General features: G+C 48.5%; 7 protein-coding genes across 7 annotated transcripts; 3 read left to right on the plus strand and 4 right to left on the minus strand.

Annotated features, from left to right (window-relative positions):
* Nucleotides 1-1,753: 1,753 nt before the first annotated feature.
* Nucleotides 1,754-3,449, minus strand: BJ212DRAFT_1475739 (uncharacterized protein; the record flags this gene model as incomplete). Its single annotated transcript, XM_041339277.1, has 5 exons — nucleotides 1,754-1,978; nucleotides 2,029-2,430; nucleotides 2,478-2,619; nucleotides 2,676-2,899; nucleotides 2,949-3,449. 5 exons carry the CDS (start codon nucleotides 3,447-3,449, stop codon nucleotides 1,754-1,756), a joined length of 1,494 nt encoding a protein of 497 aa, XP_041198154.1.
* Nucleotides 3,450-4,000: 551 nt separating this feature from the next.
* Nucleotides 4,001-6,737, minus strand: BJ212DRAFT_1320142 (heat shock protein). Its single transcript, XM_041334374.1, has 7 exons — nucleotides 6,662-6,737; nucleotides 6,559-6,607; nucleotides 6,246-6,507; nucleotides 6,122-6,197; nucleotides 5,990-6,066; nucleotides 4,720-5,942; nucleotides 4,001-4,669 (listed from the first exon to the last, which is right to left on the minus strand). Exons 1-7 carry the CDS (start codon nucleotides 6,716-6,718, stop codon nucleotides 4,416-4,418), a joined length of 1,998 nt encoding a protein of 665 aa, XP_041198155.1. The 5' UTR covers nucleotides 6,719-6,737; the 3' UTR covers nucleotides 4,001-4,415.
* A 372-nt stretch (nucleotides 6,738-7,109) lies between these two features.
* BJ212DRAFT_1261647 (kinase-like domain-containing protein) lies at nucleotides 7,110-8,619 on the plus strand (the record flags this gene model as incomplete). Its single annotated transcript, XM_041330194.1, has 7 exons — nucleotides 7,110-7,247; nucleotides 7,298-7,306; nucleotides 7,358-7,389; nucleotides 7,445-7,723; nucleotides 7,778-8,129; nucleotides 8,182-8,403; nucleotides 8,458-8,619. The coding sequence occupies 7 exons, from the start codon at nucleotides 7,110-7,112 to the stop codon at nucleotides 8,617-8,619; spliced, it is 1,194 nt and encodes a 397-aa protein (XP_041198156.1).
* BJ212DRAFT_1320160 (kinase-like domain-containing protein) lies at nucleotides 8,381-10,336 on the minus strand. Its single transcript, XM_041334375.1, has 7 exons — nucleotides 10,220-10,336; nucleotides 9,750-10,159; nucleotides 9,622-9,687; nucleotides 9,372-9,566; nucleotides 9,252-9,320; nucleotides 8,983-9,201; nucleotides 8,381-8,928 (listed from the first exon to the last, which is right to left on the minus strand). Exons 2-7 carry the CDS (start codon nucleotides 9,888-9,890, stop codon nucleotides 8,707-8,709), a joined length of 912 nt encoding a protein of 303 aa, XP_041198157.1. The 5' UTR covers nucleotides 9,891-10,159; nucleotides 10,220-10,336; the 3' UTR covers nucleotides 8,381-8,706.
* Nucleotides 10,337-10,617: 281 nt separating this feature from the next.
* On the plus strand, nucleotides 10,618-13,962 carry BJ212DRAFT_1260465 (uncharacterized protein; the record flags this gene model as incomplete). The annotated part of the gene is made up of 12 exons (XM_041330111.1): nucleotides 10,618-10,791; nucleotides 10,845-10,867; nucleotides 10,917-11,114; nucleotides 11,171-11,382; nucleotides 11,433-11,466; nucleotides 11,516-11,555; nucleotides 11,607-11,679; nucleotides 11,738-11,955; nucleotides 12,007-12,497; nucleotides 12,547-12,671; nucleotides 12,721-13,214; nucleotides 13,273-13,962. The coding sequence occupies 12 exons, from the start codon at nucleotides 10,618-10,620 to the stop codon at nucleotides 13,960-13,962; spliced, it is 2,772 nt and encodes a 923-aa protein (XP_041198158.1).
* A 688-nt stretch (nucleotides 13,963-14,650) lies between these two features.
* On the minus strand, nucleotides 14,651-15,444 carry BJ212DRAFT_1444296 (trimeric LpxA-like protein; the record flags this gene model as incomplete). The annotated part of the gene is made up of 5 exons (XM_041337941.1): nucleotides 14,651-14,745; nucleotides 14,809-14,911; nucleotides 14,970-15,108; nucleotides 15,167-15,351; nucleotides 15,400-15,444. The coding sequence occupies 5 exons, from the start codon at nucleotides 15,442-15,444 to the stop codon at nucleotides 14,651-14,653; spliced, it is 567 nt and encodes a 188-aa protein (XP_041198159.1).
* Nucleotides 15,445-15,856: 412 nt separating this feature from the next.
* Nucleotides 15,857-16,406, plus strand: BJ212DRAFT_1295606 (uncharacterized protein; the record flags this gene model as incomplete). Its single annotated transcript, XM_041332329.1, has 2 exons — nucleotides 15,857-16,323; nucleotides 16,376-16,406. The coding sequence occupies 2 exons, from the start codon at nucleotides 15,857-15,859 to the stop codon at nucleotides 16,404-16,406; spliced, it is 498 nt and encodes a 165-aa protein (XP_041198160.1).
* Between the last annotated feature and the right edge of the window lie 801 nt (nucleotides 16,407-17,207).

Genomic DNA, 17,207 nt, shown 5'->3' on the forward strand with positions numbered 1-17,207 from the left:
CAATGTTATTGATGTTGTGAGTGTGGCCCGTCCAAGGATCACCGATCTGTTTCCAGGTCGATGTATCCCACTCCCGTATGGTCGGATCATGGTAATCACCTCCTGAGAGAAGTCGTGTGCCATCGGGTGTCCACAAGGGTGAGCCATTCTCTGCAGTGTGACCCTTGAAGTTTGCTACACATTCCCTAGTGACTGAATCATATATTTCGATATCGCCAAATGTTGCGATCGCAACATGATCACCAGAGGGCGAATACCGAAGGCTGCGGACTTCCCCACTACATGAGATTGGATTTCCTTGCATCTGCCATGATGTTGTGCTCCAAATTTTTGCCGTTCTATCATGCGAACCAGTGGCTAGCATTGTTCCATCAGGAGAAAGGTCTAAACCCTGGGTCCAACTTTTGGGGTGAGCTTTGATAGCTTTGATGAGACTTTCTCCAGATTCTCCGTGCCAGGCGATGACCTCTCCACAACTATCACTGCTTACTATCATTTGCCCGTTTCGTGATACCGCCACTGCGTGCACCCAGTCGCGGTGCCCCTCCATCTTCTTCAACATAGCGCCTGTCCTCAAGTCCCACAGACGAAGCGCCTTGTCGAGTGAGGACGTCACCATTCGTCGTCTATCGGGAAAAACTACTACGGCGTGTACGGCATCTATATGATCTTCAAAAGTTCTGAGCCTTGTGGTGCTCGGAGTAGGCAGCAGCATTTGACTAGATGTCGGTGGTGTTGGGAGTCGAGAGGCGATTTTGAAACATCTTGTCGACGGCGTTCCGATGTCTGTGTGCATCGGATGCAATGTAAACTGATCACTGGTTTAGCACAGGTGCCACCGTGACAGCTCTGCTTCCAACACTCCTAGCTTCAGTGCGGAAACGATAAAATAAATGTGGTCGTAAATACACCCAAAGGATAGAATGCAAATCGAGGCAAAATACATTAATGCAGATACAGAAATGTTCAGTGTTGACATGCAAAACCGACTGCGAAACAACAAGATTTGCAGACGCGATTTTGTTGCCTTACTTACTTTCAGTTCATGATAATCCTATCGCCGAGGACACGCTTCGGAGTTTTTTTCATACCCAGTAATACTGAGATTGCAAGCGCGCAAAAGGGCCACTCGTGACGAAACATGTTGCCCTCGACAACTGCCATTGAAGTGAGCGGATATCGGGACAACGACAGTAGCGGAAGCCGCTGTGCTAGATCTGGGCCTTCATGATGTTGATCGCACCCCGCGAGACTGAGCGTGTCACCATCGAGCGCGGCCAGCGGAAGGGGCGGCAAAGCTTAAGCTTCACCACTAGTGGTGGCGGGCCGCCGCGACGCGACGTGAAAATGGGCGTCCGGGGACTGTCAGGCATGATGCATCATGTTTCTCGTATAGCCGTCTCAGAGGAGTTCCAAATTTCCAATTGTAAAGGCCGGCGTATCGAAACTGGCCGGAAACGCAGTTGGATACCCTGGACTTGTGGAAGGAGAAAAGTAGGCCATCATCAGGTTGCACTACTCTCCATCCCCCCACTCATTCTCTTCGATCTACGTCTGTCAACAGCCTTCCTGAGAGTCGACATCGAAAAACGAACCGATTGTACCCTCAGAGAAAACTTGCAAGCAAGGTATTTCAGTATTCAATCATAACATACAATAGCCAAACCACCTTCAATAATCGAATAATATCATACTGTCACATAATTAACATAATTATAATGTAAGGTTGAACGTCTTAATGTTGCCTAATGAATCAGCTCACTGTTGGCAGTGTGCGACTGCCAGGGATATTAAATTCCACCCTTGCCGGAGCCGTTGGCGAATCGTCCTTTCCAGAGTCCGGACAACGGCAGCAGCGACTCCTCGATTTCTTTGAAGCTCTGCTTGCGCGATCCAACAGATCCATAAGCGCAGATGAACAGGAACGGTTACTAGATGATAACGCTGTCGAGACGCTTGATAAGAGAGTTCGTTGACTCTGTCGTGCACATGAGCGAGGAGGCCCCGGCAGAGGTGAGTAGGACTCACCAATTGGTTTGTGATCCATTCCAGGTAAGCTTTGAGCTGTCGCAGGTTGACAAGGACAGTCTCCAAGCCCGCAACAAAGGCTTCTAGGCTTTCTTCTTCAACAGCTCTGGAATTTAGTCTTCGACTGGCAAAAATGCCCCATATTGAGCGTCTTGAAGTAGCTGCTTGGCGGCTTTGCAGAACTTCTGGAAGGTTGCGTGATAGATGGTGATGGAGAGCTCCCACGTCGAGTATAATGCTCTCCATTTTTGACAAAATGGACGAGTATTCAAGAAGTAGATTAGAAGATGCCAGTAGGTACACGCTGTCTAGACGTGATTCCCGGATGGCACTTCTTCTTATAAGAAATGCCGTTTGACTGCGCTTAGAGTGATATGTCACCTCGTCTAGCGCATGGGAGATCTGATACAAATGAGCGCCATGATGTCAGGAAAAGCAATTCGGCTAACCGTTCTCCCAATGAAACCGTGCGGAGACAGGGTTTGGAAGAGAGTAGAGTCAAGACCCCTGAAGTTGACAGTTGGATCGACTTCTGTTTTACTCCCCCCAGGTGGAGGGTCGTCTCTGGATCTGCTCAGAAAACGTTGCACACTGGCCGCGGTTGAGCTTCAACATCTCAAGCTCAAGGTAGTGAGATTGCTACGTACTTGGCATGATGATACGCAAAAAACGCGTCGTCACCTAGTCCCTCGACCAACGTTAACACATTATGTGCCTGGTCTATTTGCTCAGATAAGAAGTTCAGAGCCGCCGCCTCGCTAGCGAGGGGATGTAGTGAAGGAGTAATCTCCACGTAGCTAGTCGCAGTCGATGTTGTGAGCTGCTCGACTATCGGGCCTATGAAACCACCCCCATGGTCACCCCGCACGGACTGACGGATATGTTAAAAATAATCTACCAGAATTTGAAAGCAGACTCACAGGAGAACTCATCATCATCACCTCAATCACAAAAGCGACGACAGCAAACCATTGAACGGTGGCAATCGTTGCATACAATATCAATGTTGCAACCGACAGGATCACCTGGTACACATGCGTCATGCACCGCGAGACACGCTTCAGGAAGCGCATAATCTCGTCAATGTCGTCCTGTTCAGCACTCCGGCATTGTGTTGGTCCTTGAAGCGGCAGCGTGCGGTGGTGTGCGAGGGGCGTACGGTGCATGAGTGCGGGGACGCGCCGAGATCGGATGGCCAGAGGTGAGTCGGGTGAGTCGGGACTGAAGAGGCATTCGGCGGCTGAGTATAATGGTACGGTTGGCGGCGAGTGGTGATGCTTCAATGAGACTTGTGGTCTCAGCGTGAAAGGGTCCAATGGTGCGAGGGGTGGGCGGGTGCTTGTCATACCGTCCTGACGAGTCGTACTGTCAAAATAAGCGGCAGCTGCTCCAGTCAGCTGTGGGGTCGTAAAGCAAGACATTGATCAGATTACCCTCTGCCTCATATTTATTCGGAGAAGTTGGTGCTGGGAAGAGATCGAGGCAGACAAAAGGCCTTAGTCACATCGTTCAAGAAAGCCATGCTTCCTGCACTGGACTCCGGCGCCAGATGCAGTTGGCCAAAGTCAGTTTTGAACTGCACCTATTGTCACGATCTTTGCTATGGTGATACATGGACGTGGCGCAAAGAGCAACTTCCCTGGACTCATACTTCGTGACTCATGACAATAAGATAGTAGTCTAAATATGGCAGGAACGTTGAAGCGGAAGCAAATTGTTCGATGACACTTTGCTTCCGGCTTAGGCCCGCAAGCTAGTACTACGAGTCTGTTTGATCAAAGCTTTGTTGCCATCTGTCGTAAGACAATTATCGACTTCTGCGTGAAAAGTATCAATATGCCTGAAACCTTTTGCCTTTAAACCGCATGAGCTTGCTTGCCACATAGTGGCTCGATAACATTCGAATATCCATCGAGTCCGACCTTTCGGCACAATTGCCGCATCAGCTAGCTCATTTTATGCATAAAACACATCAAGAGTGCTAGCTATACGCTTTACAATGCGGCATGTTTTCAAAGCACAAATACTCTTAGGCAATTCAATCTTATTAGAGCCACTGAAATAATTGCGATGCAGTGCAAAAATCCTATGCATATACATACAAAACTGAGGGGGGAGGGCGTTATCAGATAATAAAAAGCAGATGTGCCCCGACGACTACAGAGACTATGCAGCGGTCGAGTACAAATTGAAATCATGTAAGTACTAAAGTATGTCTGAGCGGTACTTTTCTTATATAATCTAGAAAAAATGCGTGCGGGCGTGAGTGCAGAGTGGACGAATGTGTTATGACGAAACAGCAATGCGATGGGAGAAACCAAGATGCAGCAAAGATGATGGGAGCTGCGTAAGGACGAGAGTTAAGGTGGAGAGACGAACGAAGGTGCTTAATCCTTTTTCTCCTCCTTGGTCTCCGAGCTGCTTTCTGAAGAGGCGTTCTCAGCATTCCGCTTCTCGTACACCTTCTGGAAGAGGCCAAGCGAAGCTTGTTGGGTCTCATTGATCTTCTCCCGGATCTGCTCAGCGGTAACAGCGCCGTCGCCAGCCTGGCCCTTGGCAGCAAGCTCGCGGAGCTCAGTAACAAGCTTCGTCACCTTCTCCTTTTCGGCAGCGTCAAGCTGGTCCTTGAACTCGTTCATGGCTATAGGCATGCATGTTAGCACAATGCAGGGATAAGGAAATAATTCGTACCTTTCTCGGTGTCAGAGCAGACGGACTCGCCCTTATTACTTTCCTCGATGAGATCACGACGAGCCTTATCGGATTCGGCGAACTGCTCGGCATCTGCAACCATGCGCTCGATATCTTTGTCACTAAGACCGGAAGACGAGGCAATGGTCATGGATTGATCCTTATTGGTGGCCTTGTCCTTGGCAGATACGTTGACAATACCGTCAGCATCAATATCGAAAGTGATCTCGATCTGAGGAACACCCTTGGGAGCAGGGGGAATACCAACGAGGTTGAAATTGCCAAGGAGCTTGTTGTCCCGGACAAGCTCACGCTCGCCCTGGTAGATCTTGACCTCAATGGCGGTCTGGCCATCAGCAGCAGTAGAGAAAACCTGCGACTTCTTTGTCGGGATGGTCGTGTTACGACTGATGAGCTTGGTCATGATACCACCGAGCGTCTCAATACCGAGCGACAGGGGCGTAACATCAAGGAGTAGGATATCTGTAACGTTGCCCGCGAGCACACCACCCTGGATGGAGGCACCAATGGCAACAGCCTCATCAGGGTTGACACCCTTGCTGGGCTCACGACCGAAGATGCTCTTGACCGTGTCGGAGACCTTGGGCATACGAGTCATACCACCGACGAGGATGACCTCGTCAATTTCACTGGCCTTCACACCGGCATCAGAAAGTGCCTTCTTGCACGGGTCAATGGTACGCTTGATAAGAAGTTCCACGAGATTCTCTAGCTGCACGCGTCCAAGCCTCATGTTGATGTGCTTGGGACCAGATGCATCGGCAGTGATATATGGGAGATTGATCTCCGTCTGCGTTGTTGACGAAAGCTCGATCTTGGCCTTCTCAGCAGTTTCACGGATACGCTGAATGGCTATGCGATCCTGGCTGAGGTCGATGCCAGACTCCTTCTTGAACTCCCCCAAGATGTGGTTGAGCAGAATGATGTCGAAGTCCTCACCGCCAAGGTGAGTATCGCCATTAGTTGACTTGACTTCGAAGACACCCTTCTGCATCTCCAAGATTGAGATATCAAAGGTACCGCCTCCGAGGTCATAGACGGCGATAACTGACGAATCAGAACGATCCAAACCATAGGCAAGAGCAGCAGCGGTAGGTTCATTGATTACCCGCAGCACTTCGAGACCTGCGATTTGACCAGCATCCTTCGTTGCCTGCCGTTGTGCGTCGTTGAAGTAGGCGGGTACAGTAATGACGGCGTGGCTAGAGACGATGAGCTAAAATTCGTGCTACATGCAAGAACGACTTACTTGACTTTCTTGTTGAAAAACTGTTCACAGGTCTCGCGCATCTTGACAAGAACCATGGACGACAGCTCCTCGGGAGACTAGAGGAGATAATGTGAGAACACAACAATGGATCCAGGTGAGGAAGAGACATACGTATTGCTGCTTCTTTGAACCGACTTCGACTTCCACCGCTGGCCGACCGTCAGATTTTTCCACGACAGGGAAAGGCCTACCTATCATGAGCGACCTTACATATTCTGTTAAACACTACACTCACCAATGCTTTACGTCTTCCTGTACCTCCTTGTCTTTGTATCGGCGACCAATCAACCGCTTGAATGCAAAGACTGTGTTGGCAGGGTTGACAACGGCCTGACGCTTTGCCGGCAGACCGACCAGACGTTCACCGTGTTTCGTGAATGCAACAACAGAAGGTGTTGTCCGGGCACCCTCGGAATTTTCAATCACACGCGCCGTCTTCCCCTCCATGACGGAAACACATGAGTTCGTCGTACCCAAGTCAATACCCACGACAGGTCCTATAATGAAAATGGGCAACTTGAGTCTGGCTGTAGAGATATGAAGCTCACCGGAAACTTTGGTATTCATGTTCCTCGCGATCGAAGACCGCGGGAGGGCCTATCGGAAATGGGTTGTCAATGCATCGGACAGTAAAATAATTCAACTACGCACGGCATAGTTGCCAGTGCGGGCAACAGCACTGCGGAAGGAACGAGCTACAGTGAACATGGAGGAAGAGGTCGAAAAGGTGACTAGCAAATTGGACACGGTGATTCAAAATTTTAGGGTGTCCGCGTAACGCTTACATCAGCTACAGAGTCCGAGAAACGTGGAACGTTCGGGATTCTGGCAAGCAACTTGAAAGCACTAACTTTGAAGTACTGGCTTGATTTTGTCGCAATCCATACATAGGACGTTCTTCAACATTCAAACGATCATCATTGTGATTTTGCAAGTGATTTTGGTGAGTTGGGAGTTAAACAATTTACTAGGTCACAGTTTCTCTCTCTTACTGTGAAAGTTCCCGGCACCTGATTCCGGCCTTCTACGCATTGTGCGGAGCGGTAGAACAGCGCCGCACCTCCTTGAGTTCAACTTTCACCTTGAAACCTTTGAGATTATGTCTGGCAGCGCGCCAAAAAGTATCGGAAGCGAATATGGTGCCGTGCGCGCCAACGTTGACATCCAAAAGCTCAATACGTATCTGAAATCACATGCACCGGTTGTCGCTGCTCCCGTAGAGGTGCAGCAGTTCAAGGTGCGGTCACAATCTATCGAGGAGAGATTGCAGATTAATTGGCAGGACAGTTTGGACAGGTACGCTCATGATTCAACGTGCACAGGCTTGTGTGACATCGGGTTATATAGTCAAATCCCACATACTTCCTGACCGACGCAAGGTATAAGCTTGTCCTCCGTCAGATATCAGGTCCCATTTAAATTGTGCCTTTTCAGCGCGAAGCGATTTGTGTTGCGCAAAAAGCCAGCGGGCCAGCTGTTGTCCTCGACTGCTCACCAAATTGAGCGTGAATACCGCATGCTGAGTGCATTGCATCGATACAATACCAGCCCGACCACAAAGCCAGAGCAGATAGTCCCTGTCCCGCAACCCTTTGTCCTGTGTGAGGACAATAGCGTTATTGGCACTCCTTTCTATATCATGGAATACCTCGAAGGGCGAATATTCACGGACACCAGAATACTGGAACTGCCGCAGCAGGATCGAAGAGAATGGTACTCTTTATCATCTCTTTCTTGTATTAAGATGCTAAGCCTGATTACCCCAAGCTGGCTCTCAGCTGTCCGGTCGTTGGCAGCATTGGCTTCTCTCGACCCATTCCAATTGGGCCTCGAGAACTTTGGACCGACGACTGATTACTTCCCCCGTCAAATCAAATCCCTTACACGTGTATCGGTCACTCAGTCTCAGGCTATAGATATCGAGACAAAAAAAGCGACAGGAAATATTCCGTATTTTGAAGAAATGATCAGTTGGTACCAGAGGCACCTCCCGGACGAGAGAAAAACTGGGCTGCGGATTGTCCACGGAGATTACAAGCTTGACAACATGATATTCCACCCAACAGAAAACCGGGTAATTGGCATACTAGACTGGGAGTTGTGTACTCTAGGTAGTCCAGTACGTCCACCGATCCGTGCCTTCTGCATCTTGACCTGAGTTCACTGCGTAGCTCGCTGACCTCGCGAACCTTACCCAACCATGGGCAATCGACGCTCGCCATATACCTAAGGGCTCCGTAATCACTGAATTTACGATGATCAAGTCGTTCAAGAATGCTACAAACGATGTTCCTATACCCTTGGAAGACCTTGAGCGCGAGTACTGTAGGCTGACCAGCCAGCCATATCCCATCAAGGAGATGGTCTTTGTCCGTAGTTGGATGCTCTTCCGAGTACGTACTATACCCTGGTACGGGACAGCATATCTTGACTTGGTTATTTTTAAGCTTGCTATAATCACGCAAGGTATTGCTGCGAGATATGCGCAGCGGCAGGCAAGCTCGGAAAAAGCTTTCATTTACCCACAATTGTTTCCTTTGGTTGGTCGATTGGCAAAGTCGGTCTTAGAAGATGACGGATCCACTACTGATGTAAAGCCAAAACTATAGTATTATTCGTCAAGTCCGTGTTATATATAACCTATGCAGGGAAGGACGTTCTGTATCTACATATGTGACAGTTTCACATCGTATGGCTTAATACTGCAAGCCTGGACAGAGCTTATCCAAATACCTTATCAATTCGGATACAGCCGGTCGCATCCCCTCATCTGCCCAGCAGGCCTTCAGCATTGACCATGTCCCATTTTGTACTCGAGGGTAAAGATGCCTGCTGGGTTTTCCCCTTTGTTGACAGATACAATAGATTAGCTCGGCATCCCCCGTCTTATCGGCGTACGGCATAAGGCCAGATAAAATCTAGTAACACACTCAGTATCTGCAATTTTTGGTGACGATGATTTTCTAACGCACCTCTAGACCCGTCATGCCTGCCGACCAGACATCTGATTGCACGGTGGGTAGTGGTGCTGTTGTCGAATGGTGCGTGGGATTCATCAACTCGCGCGCCATGTAACGAAACGTGCCAACCGCTTTTATATTCGTCGTTGTGAAGCCAGAAGCTTCAAGGACACGGGAAAGGCCGAAATCCGTCAAAACTGGATTAAAAGAGTCGTCAAGAAGAACGTTTGTCTACAAGGAATGTGAATTGTTGTTCCCATAGACAGAAATTGTGTGCTTACAGGTTTGAGGTCTCCATGGATGACATTGTTGCGGTGCAAATATGCTAATCCAGAAAAAAACTTGCGAAGCTGTCCGTACATCATTCAATACGCGTGATTATGAATGAAATGGATACATACAAGTCTCAATCTCTGGTGGTCGTTCTGGATATATTCCAGATTGTCTTTCAGTGTTCTTCTCTCATAAAACACTGATACCAGGTAGGGAATATAATACCCATACCCTCCTATATCTTGTCCATAACACACACCCTTGAATTGAGCCACGTTGGGATGATTCAGTGTACTCCAAACTTTTGCCTCTCGCAAAATTTTCTGAAAAAGGCAGACTAAGTAACAAGGATAACTTACGAGTAAACGGTCTACATACTCGTATAGTTTTCGTCGCAAGACGCCTGTCTGACAACAGTGCTGGTCTCAAGATCTTCACCGCTACCTACATCGATGAGTTAATATATATTAAGTGTTACACGTCGCCAGTGACCGAGCAGCACGTACGATAGTAACTCTACCATTCCACTCGGTGTGAAGTCCCTTCCACACGTCTGCGAAGTTTCCCCTGCCGATTGCATGATTGCCAGTCTTCACGACACTTCCTGTCAGATCAAGTACATTGACATTTGCGAGATTAAAAGTCATTGGAGAATAGTATCGGTGACTATAAAAATGGGTACTGGTGGATGGGTTTCAAGTCGGGATGGATGGCAGGCAGGAAGTAGATGATGATTGTCATGCTGCCTGGGTAAGTCCTTAAGTATGTTTCCCGAACAAGGTGAGAGTCGTCGTGCCCTGAGGTAGGTCCCGCCAACGCTGATTGTTGAGTAGGGAAAATGACCATGGTGACGAAGTATGTCATGCAAGTTATTGTACATGCCAGACAAGAAGAACGAATGTACGTCAAAGCTCGCCTAAAGGCTCGCCATGTTGGGCTCATCCTAAGTTAGATATCGAGTTGCCAGGGTACTTACAATAAGGACTCAAGAGATGAGTCAAGATTCGGACGAATTTTGAGGCACTGTGGGGCCAGTTGATAACCAATGTCGATGACTAGCTACTTGTGTTGGTGGAGACATTGTTAAAAGTACAATGTGCGTACACTAGCACTGAACCGCTAATCCGAATTTATTCTTATTCTTATTAGGTCAGCTACCACACTGAGGCAACGGTTCCATCGGATGCGGCAATTTGAAACTCTTCATGACCAACAAGGTCACCTATACACGTTCCAGTCTACAGTTCTTTGAACTTCTTTCCGATCAACTGTCGGCTCTGAGCTGTACGTAGCCGTCACTTAGCAAGGGCCCGTGGAAGGTACTGAGGCGTTTAGTAGCTGCACTATTCCACGCACCATTCCACCATTGGGGCGATGTCAAACTCTCTGGCGCGCAATGCGGGATTGCGACTAGGACCACTAGTACTGGAAACATTGGTCAAACATTACTTCGATCGTATCAAGAAGGAGAATGCACAACAGTCCAACTTCGCAACACAGCTGCACCAGGACGAACTTCTCTACCATGAAGCGTTCAATATCGTGAAGGTACGTTTCGGAGTCAATCATCCGAGTACCCACGAGCTCAGGGCGGAATGCAGAGTTTCCTCGAGGCCTCGACATAGTGCGTGCACAAATCCGACCGCGAATACGTGTGTCTGACAGTGACCCAGTCATACCGTGGAGGAAGTTCAAGCATTTTCGAATAATCGGACTCCGTCTCTTCCCTCTTCTCATGTTGTGCGTTTATTAGTTCCATTGTCCTGCTGCGACGAGGCTGCCACCTATGTTATCCAAGCGCTTGGTGGAGAAGAACTCGCCAAGCGCCTAGTGGGTGGCACAAAATGGTGGCAAGTGCGTGGAGTCAAAGGGTAATAATATCTGCACTTGTGAATAAGGAATCATTTACTCACTTCAATTTATCTAGTATCGATGCAGAGTGGATCACGGCTCGCAAGGACTATCAAAAGGCGAAGAAGCGGAACAAAGCGAAATACAGAGCGAACTCCAATACGGACATACCCACCAGTGAAAGTGATACCCCGACTCCAAGTGGACTGCCAGCTTCCAGCTCAAATGAGAGTAATATTTACAAGGAAGAAATGGACGAAATGCGCTGCATACTATACGCTCATGGAGGTGTGTTGTGTCTTTACTTAAATTTGCAAGCATACGATGACAGTTCTCAGGGGGTTACTATTTTGGGAGTGTTGATCAAGAAAGGTTGGCTTCTTCTTGTCCCGATTAGCAATATTGGTCACGGGTTATTCAGATACAGTCTCCAGCGGCATGCAAGGAAGATCAACGGCCGTGTTTTTGGTCAGTCATCCTCTCACTACCACTTATTAACTGTCATTGAACAGAAGCTAGCTATCAACTACCGCCTGGCTCCGCAGTATCCCTTTCCCTGTGCCTTACAAGATCTTCTTGCTGCTTGTCAGTACCGTCGTTCCAGAATTCTGAGCGCAAAGTTCTAAATGACCCTCCCTTGTAGATCTTTACTTGATCAAACCTCCTTCTGATGCGTCCCACCAGCCAGTACAGCCAGCACATATTGTTATTGCAGGAGATTCCGCAGGGGGCGGTCTAACCCTCGCATTGTTACAAATTTTGCGTGACACTGGACTCCCATTGCCTGCAGGAGGGATCTTAATTTCTCCTTGGTGCGATTTAACACACTCTTTCCCAAGCATCCACACCAACACCGCTACGGTAGGCTACCAATGGAATTGTGCAACAGTATGCTAACTCCATAATACGCAGGATGTCATTCCTGTATATGGACTTTCATTCCAAAAACCTAGTCCTTTGTGGCCTCCGCCATCGGATGAAATGACCAGCACCGTCCATTCTGGGCTGCGCAAGCGGATACGTCAGATGGTCCGGCTTGAATCGAAGCATGATAAACACGACACTGAAGTTTCCTCAAATGTCAGCGTACATCAGGATTCAAGGGGTGTGTCATTGATTAACCTAACCGGGGAGGACGAAAAATCGGCTTGCAGTGAAATGCCTGTTAACGTGGGTGCCACTGCTGCTCTACCATCAGTCGACAGGAAAGAAGATCAGGCCATACGTCTTCTAACCAATTCAGGTGAATTATTGGTGATAGAAGAGCAGGTGCACATGTATGTCCAAAATAGCTTGCTCGGACACCCACTCGTTAGTCCAGCCCTCTCGTACCTGGGCGGCTTGCCGCCTTTGCTCTTCATTGCGAGTGACAAGGAGGTTTTGAGAGACGAAGCCATTTATTCGTTAGTCGTCAACATTTTGGCCCGTTTACCATCTAAAATTCCTATGAAGAGCTCACAAAGCTGCACATCCTTCCCGTTATCCAATCAAGAAGGAAGTACGCTCTCTTTACCCACCACTCAAAGGAATAGAAGACCGTTTCAGTCCAACTGCAGTTCATCTACAGGTCTATGATGGTGAGTAACGTCATTTGCATTGCAGCCTAAAATAAGTCTTTCGCCCTAGATACGGCTCATGTTTTGCCTGTTCTGTTCTCTTTTACTACCCCAGGAAAATTTTGCTACCGCGCAATTGCATCTTTCACAAAGCACGTTACAGGCATGAACACACTGTCCAGATCTTCGTCCAGTCCGATGGCCTCTCCTACTACTAGTGCCTTACCCTCTCGCACCGCCGTCAGGTTTTCTCTGCTCTCCCGTGCATTGTCTACGCCTGAATTTCTAAATCGCACCCAGGGAAAACCAGATAGCTTGTCGTCGTCTAATGATCCTGATTCCGGTGGTCTTTCGCCGCGTTCATCCAAATATCTTCTCCCTCCATTGTCTCGACCTGGTGTACCGAAGTCTGCATCTGACAACACTCTTTTCGAATCTGCACTGCGGGCTCGATCTTCGGATAACGTAAATGTGGGAGGCAAGGAGATCAAGGGTAGTACGTCTGACTCCGCTGATAACGTACAGCGATTTGCAGGAGAGAGTAGGGTATATTGCGATGACCAAGTATGTTCTACAATGTGCGTTATTGAAAACCCAGCTGATGTCCCTGATTCTTTCGCAGGGTGTCCTCTGGGAGGAAGGCATGATTCGCGAAAGGGTGTCAACTTCCGGTGTACTTCGACCACTAGAACCAGAGGCAGACTTGGGCGCATTTCATACTCCTTCGGAAATCATAGGAGTTCTCTCGGAGCTCGCTGTGCGACGCTATATGGAGGGAAAGGGTAAATTCGACAAGAAGTTTGCGAAAGAGCGACACGCCATCCAAAAGCAACGCCATCGCAACCTCGAGCTTTCGAGAAAAGACGTTCTGAAGAATATTGCACAACTTCAAGACTTGCATGGTTCGCAGACCAAAAATGGCAAGGGGAAGGCACATGATACTGTGAAAGGTATCAAAGAAGGTCTGGAAGCTGCTGCTGCCAGCTGGAGTTGGGCTTGGGCTTTGGATGTGGACGAGCGTCCTCCACCGAGTAGCATTGTATCACGGCGAGATACAGATGAAGCTCGACGGCTCGCGCGGATTGCGGATCAAGCTGTCTTACAAGAGTACAGTCATATGAGCGCCAACAGCCTGTGGGCTGTTATCGTCAATTTCTTAACCATCGCCCATGAACGTGACCACAAACATGCCGACTCCGACGTCAGCGATGGTGGCAACAAATCAGCATCCCCATTGCAGAAACGCAAGTCGTTGTTCCCCTCACTGCGACCTCGAACACGAGAGGTAAACCAGTCTGAGCCAAGTAAATGATGTAGATATAGTGAGTTCCTACTCTTACTTAAGTCCTTAAATTGACAATTTGTTTAAATCTTCTAGTTCTATAGCACATGAATTGACAATACTACCCACATGATAATAGACCACAACTAGGAATTTCCCTTTTTTCCAAGCATGCAATTATAAAATGGTGTGTTTGTCCTATTGAATCTGCGGGTCGACTCGGACCAAAGTGTGGAGCCTGCAAGACAGGTGTGCTTCTCGCATTCAGAGGATCTCATGCAGTAACAATTTAATAGGGAGCAGTACTGAAATCTCTGACCCACAAATACTGGCAGAACGATTCGTCTGTATCTTCACCCTCAGGCTACACCGCGGGAGGATCTCGCACCTATATTCCCGCGGCATCCTCACAAGTGATGAGTCTTGTGGTGCTTGGAGACATCGCGCGTTAAATCAGACATAAGTACACACTGACATTACTTCAACCTGTTGGAGGGTGAAAAGGAATTTGAGCCTGACCCCGAGGCAGTGCCGACAAGAGCCATGGGAAAGGGGAAACGATCATCATAACTGAGATGTCATGTTACTGTGGATCAGGTAGATGGATAGGTGCAATGCAAAATACCATGACTGCCCAGAGGTCGCGCATGATAAGTTTGATGATCTGATGGTACAAGTGATGGTAAGTGGGCTAAGGCTAGACGATCACGATGCCTAATCATCGCTCTAGAGGCTGGAAACGACTGTAGTACTGTTTTGTCTGGGATTCAACCATCTCTTGTGTTGACTCTGGTAAATCTTCGACAAAGCGACCTACGACAACACACTCGGCATCATTATCATGAAACATACAAGCCAATATTAAAAATCACTAGCCTGGCGAGCCAGCAAATAGTGCCAGAGCTGGAATAACGGTGTTGGGAGGAATGACGGTGTTGTCTGCGACCTGTGCGCAATCTTTGATGATTGTAAACTTTCCCTGCAGGACATACCCAGTGAATTTTGAAGACAATGTATTGATGGTCAGGAAGACTCACAATAACACAATTCTTCCCAATGACAACATGATTCCCAATCGTCGCGGCTTCGACGACAGTATTGGCACCAATGTGAACATAGTCCCCAATCTTCATTGGGTAGTAATTGAAATTTCCGCGATACGTCTTGTATGGTGGCCTGGAGTATCGCAGAACCTCCAAGTTAGACGCATATGCTACCCCCAAGTAAGACGCACCTCATCACGCAACCCTCGCCAACGAGGCAGTACCTTCCAAGGGAAATGACGACAGCATGACCAGGACCTGTTCTGCGAAGATCTCCACGGATGATTGCACCGCTGGAAATGATAGTCTTTCCTCCGAGAATGATGTTCTGAGGTCCAGCTATGGTGGCTCTTCGAGAGACTTTGTTTCCTGTGTCCTAGATCAGTGTCAACGATTTATTGAATCCACTGGGTTCGTCGCTTACAGTTTCGATGAATTCAGCCTTGGAATAATATACTGGGGCGTCCATCGAGAGCCGAGGCTAACGCAAAACGCCGATCGTCGGTGACGCCAACTTGCAGTGACAAACACATGATAACCGAACCTCCATTGTCATGTTCCAGCTCACTACTTTCAGGTTGGCCAGCTATCGAGCCCATCGGCTTGCTTCATTCAATAGCTCCGTGGTTTGTTGCAGATCTGCACGAGCTTTAAAGTCTTGGTCCACGTCCTGTAATCCGCAGAGGCAGCGGCCACAGCTCACTGCTCGGAGTCGACATCTTTCAACATCCCCTCTAACAGCAGACGATGCTGCGTTATCGACAAAAACACCCTCTTCCGTAGACAGCCTAGCTGAGCCGGTTGCTTATCATGGTCCACTTACACAGACATTCCGTCGTCTCAAATTTTTTTCCCTGTCATCCTTGGGTCTGTCATGTATTATGACCCCATTCATCTTCATTGTCGAATCATCACTCCCTCTATCCGCTCGAATCGCCTTAGCAGCAACCGCACTTTCTACAAGTTCTGTCTCGACCGCCCTCGTCGGGTGGGCCGGCGCATCCTATGTCGTCGACCTGCGAAGACTTTCGCCAGCTGACAATAGCAACATCGAAGGCATCGAGATGACCACGCTTACGCTTACGCTGAAAAGGCTCGTCACGCGTGTATACGACGCTGATTTCCTAGTAGAGACGAAGCGACCATTTGCAAAGTGGGAGCTCGTGCAAAGCGTCCTATTGCCACCGCCAAAAGAGGACGCACTTATGGCGGTGAAAGGCGGTGCACCGGGCGAGGAAGAAACAATAGCGGAAACATTTAATGCTGCCGGCAAGATTGTGGGACGTTGGATTGTGAAATGGGAAAATAATGGTGCAGGAACATGTCGCGGAACGGGACAGGTCGTGCGGTACGCAATCCTTATCAGTTGCGTACGATGAGAGCTAACATTACATGTCCAGATATTTCAATGTCCACGAGGAGCTGTTGTGACATTTGTGCATCTAAGTCATTGCTTCGAGTAAGCAGGATTTTTACCGTTACTCTAGCGCACCGTCATTTTTTACGGAGTAGTCACGACAACTATGCACATGCTCAGGTCTGATGTGGAATGTGCTCGGGCAACACCCCTTGTGTACGAACTACGCACTATACCGTGTAACAGTTGGCGGCTCTATTATTCCCTTGAAGATGATCGACGCAGCACTTGGCCGCATTTTGTGCCCAATTCAAGCTCTGTGATGTCTGTGATACTTGGCGCCAGCATTTGTCTGTGAATGGCCTTGGGTGCCTTCGCTAAGCGATGATTCAGGGTCTTGCTGGGCCACGGTATAATGCCAAAGGCAAACAGGAATAATTGGGGGGACAACATCCATCATGAAGAGGTGGTCGTACACATCAACAGCATGGACGTCACGACTTGCTGAACAACAGATCAGATCATATAGTGATCGCCTCTCTACTTGTACGAATTGTCTTGCTCTGTTGCTTTATAACCTACTGTTTTCTTACTGACAACGTCTCGCCTCTATCTTTGATCGCGGACCAAAACTTCGATACATCAAGAACAGCGTCTTTCGTGTTCTCATGTTTTGTATTCATCAATGCCCCTTGTTTCTGTCGGTGAACCAAAATTTGAAGGCTGGGCGATGCGACCATATATCACCGTACGGAGCGGCAATGAGTAAATCCCGCGACCGCAGCATGCACAAGACGCAATCCAGAAACCGGCAGTTGAGTTCGGGCCGCCTACGGCTTTAGTGGGTAAATGTGCTGACGGTTCGCCGGTTTAGC

Source organism: Suillus subaureus (genome assembly GCF_016647635.1).
Source record: "Suillus subaureus strain MN1 chromosome Unknown BJ212scaffold_3, whole genome shotgun sequence".
Taxonomy (NCBI): domain Eukaryota; kingdom Fungi; phylum Basidiomycota; class Agaricomycetes; order Boletales; family Suillaceae; genus Suillus; species Suillus subaureus.